We start from the raw sequence: 2,086 nt of genomic DNA, 5'->3' as shown, positions 1-2,086 counted from the left end.
TAAGGAGAGGAGAGGAGAGGAAGGGAAAGGAGAGGAATGGAATAGAGGACGAAAGAGAGTGACCGAAATATAGGGAAATGAGAGATGGAAAGAGAGTGACCGAAATATAGGGAAATGAGAGATGGAACGAGAGGAGGAAAGGAGGTAGGTAAGGCAAGGCGTTGTCCAGGAAGATAAATACTCCTTCCTTTCTTTCATTTTTATTTCTTTTTTTCGTATTTTCTTTCTTTATATATTTTTAAAAAATCTTTCTTCCCCCTATTTTATTCCTCTTTCCGCGGTCATTGCGAGATATTGCCGGACATCTGGCGGCGCCGTCGAGAATGGGCCTACTAATCGTAATGGGAGGCTAATGGTAGCGGTAACGGCGACGATGACAGCGGTGGGATAGCATTATCTGCGGTTATGGTGACGCCGGCATACTACTACTTCTCCACCTGTCCTCCTCCTCCTTTTTCGCCTTCTTTCTCTTCTTTCTGTCGTACTTTTCATCCTCTCCTACTTCCTTTTCTTCCTCCTTCCTCTTCTTTCTGTCTTACTTTTCATCCTCTTTTACTTCCTTTTCTTCTTCCCTTTCTTTCTGCCTTATTTTTCATCCTCTTCTACTTCTTTTTCTTCTTCTTCCTCTTCTTTCTGTCTTACTTTTCATCCTCTTCTACTTCCTTTTCTTCCTCCTCCTCCCTTTCTTCTTCTTCCTCTTCTTTCAATCTTACTTTTGATGCTCTTCTACTTCCTTTTCTTTTTCTTCCTCTTCTTTCTGTCTTACTTTTCATCCTCTTGTACTTCCTTTTCTTCCTCCTCCTCCTTTTCGCCTTCTTCCTCTTCTTTCTGTCGTACTTTTCGTCCTCTTCTACTTCCTTTTCTTCTTCTTCCTCTTTCTATCTTTCCATCCTCTTCTACTTCCTTTTCTTCTTCCTCTTCTTTCTACCTTACTTTTCATCCTCTTCTACTTCCTTTTCTTCTTCTTCCTCTTCTTTCTGTCTTACTTTTCATCCTCTTCTACTTCCTTTTCTTCCTCCTCCTCCTCCTTTTCTTCTTCTTCCTATCTTACTTTTCATCCTCTTCTACTTCCTTTTCTTCGTCTTCTTAGACTTAAACTTATACTACTTCTTCGTCTTCTTATACTAATACTTATACTACTACTTCTTCTCTTCTTCTTCTTCTTCCTCCTCCTCTACCTCCTGTCCTTACTGCATTATCTACAATAATCGTGACGCCGACATGGGGATACTGGGACTGCTCCTGCCCCCTCTGTTGTTGGTGATAATAACTAAAAAAAAACATATGGCCAGGTAACTCCACTGGCCTTGTTAAACTCAGGTGTGATATTCTGACTTTTTCCTGAGGGTATTCTGACGTCTGTTGTCATTTGGGAATTTTGGTTTTACTTCTGGCAACAGGATGACAATATGTATGACAATGTCGAGTAAATTGCTTGTGATTTTGTATCTAGCGGTATCTGATATCTCACGGCGGACTCTCATTGGCTGAATGGGATGACGTCATTGGCTCCGCCCCTTTATTTGACGGGTTAGTCTGTGCGATATTTTGTGGTAGTGTTTTTTCGATACCTTTTCTTTGAAAATGTTTCAGTAAAAAGGGTAGTAAAAAGAAATAACGGAAGCAAAAGCAGGAAAAATTGTATAAGGTTGATATTTGGTATTTGCAATTAGTAAAGCCAAAGGGGCGGGGCTTAGTTCGGAAGTTGCCAACTAGCATTTTCATCGAGAGAAGTGAGGCTACCTTGGTAAAACGGAAGTGATGGTGACCATGATGGTGATGATAGTAATCATGATGATCATGCCAAGAGTAATGATGATGATGATTGTAATGATGATGATAAGTATAATAATAATATGTTAATAATGGTAATGATATAGATAATGATGATGATGATGATGCCGGTGATAATGGTAAGAAAAAAAGTAGTAATTATAATGACATTGATACTGATTATCATTTTGATGAATATAATAAGAACCATAATAGTATTGATAATAGAAAAACATTAATAAGGATGGAAGATGATAATGATAATTAATAAGAGCAGTAGTATTGATAGCAATCGTAATAGTAATGGCAATAG

At 38.6% G+C, this 2,086-nt stretch overlaps 1 protein-coding gene across 1 annotated transcript in view; it reads right to left on the bottom strand.

Annotated features, from left to right (window-relative positions):
* Window positions 1-1,270: 1,270 nt before the first annotated feature.
* The window catches only part of LOC138860536 (uncharacterized), a 13,415-nt gene continuing 12,599 nt past the window's right edge, over window positions 1,271-2,086 (bottom strand). The window contains exon 3 of the mRNA XM_070118126.1: window positions 1,271-1,359. Within this exon, the coding sequence (XP_069974227.1) occupies window positions 1,271-1,359 (89 nt within the window). The remainder of the gene's footprint in view (window positions 1,360-2,086) is intronic.

The sequence above is a fragment of the Penaeus vannamei genome, chromosome 41 (assembly GCF_042767895.1).
Source record: "Penaeus vannamei isolate JL-2024 chromosome 41, ASM4276789v1, whole genome shotgun sequence".
NCBI classification, from domain to species: domain Eukaryota; kingdom Metazoa; phylum Arthropoda; class Malacostraca; order Decapoda; family Penaeidae; genus Penaeus; species Penaeus vannamei.
The sequence above is the reverse complement of the archived record's forward strand: the minus strand, read 5'-3'. Positions and strand labels throughout refer to the sequence as shown.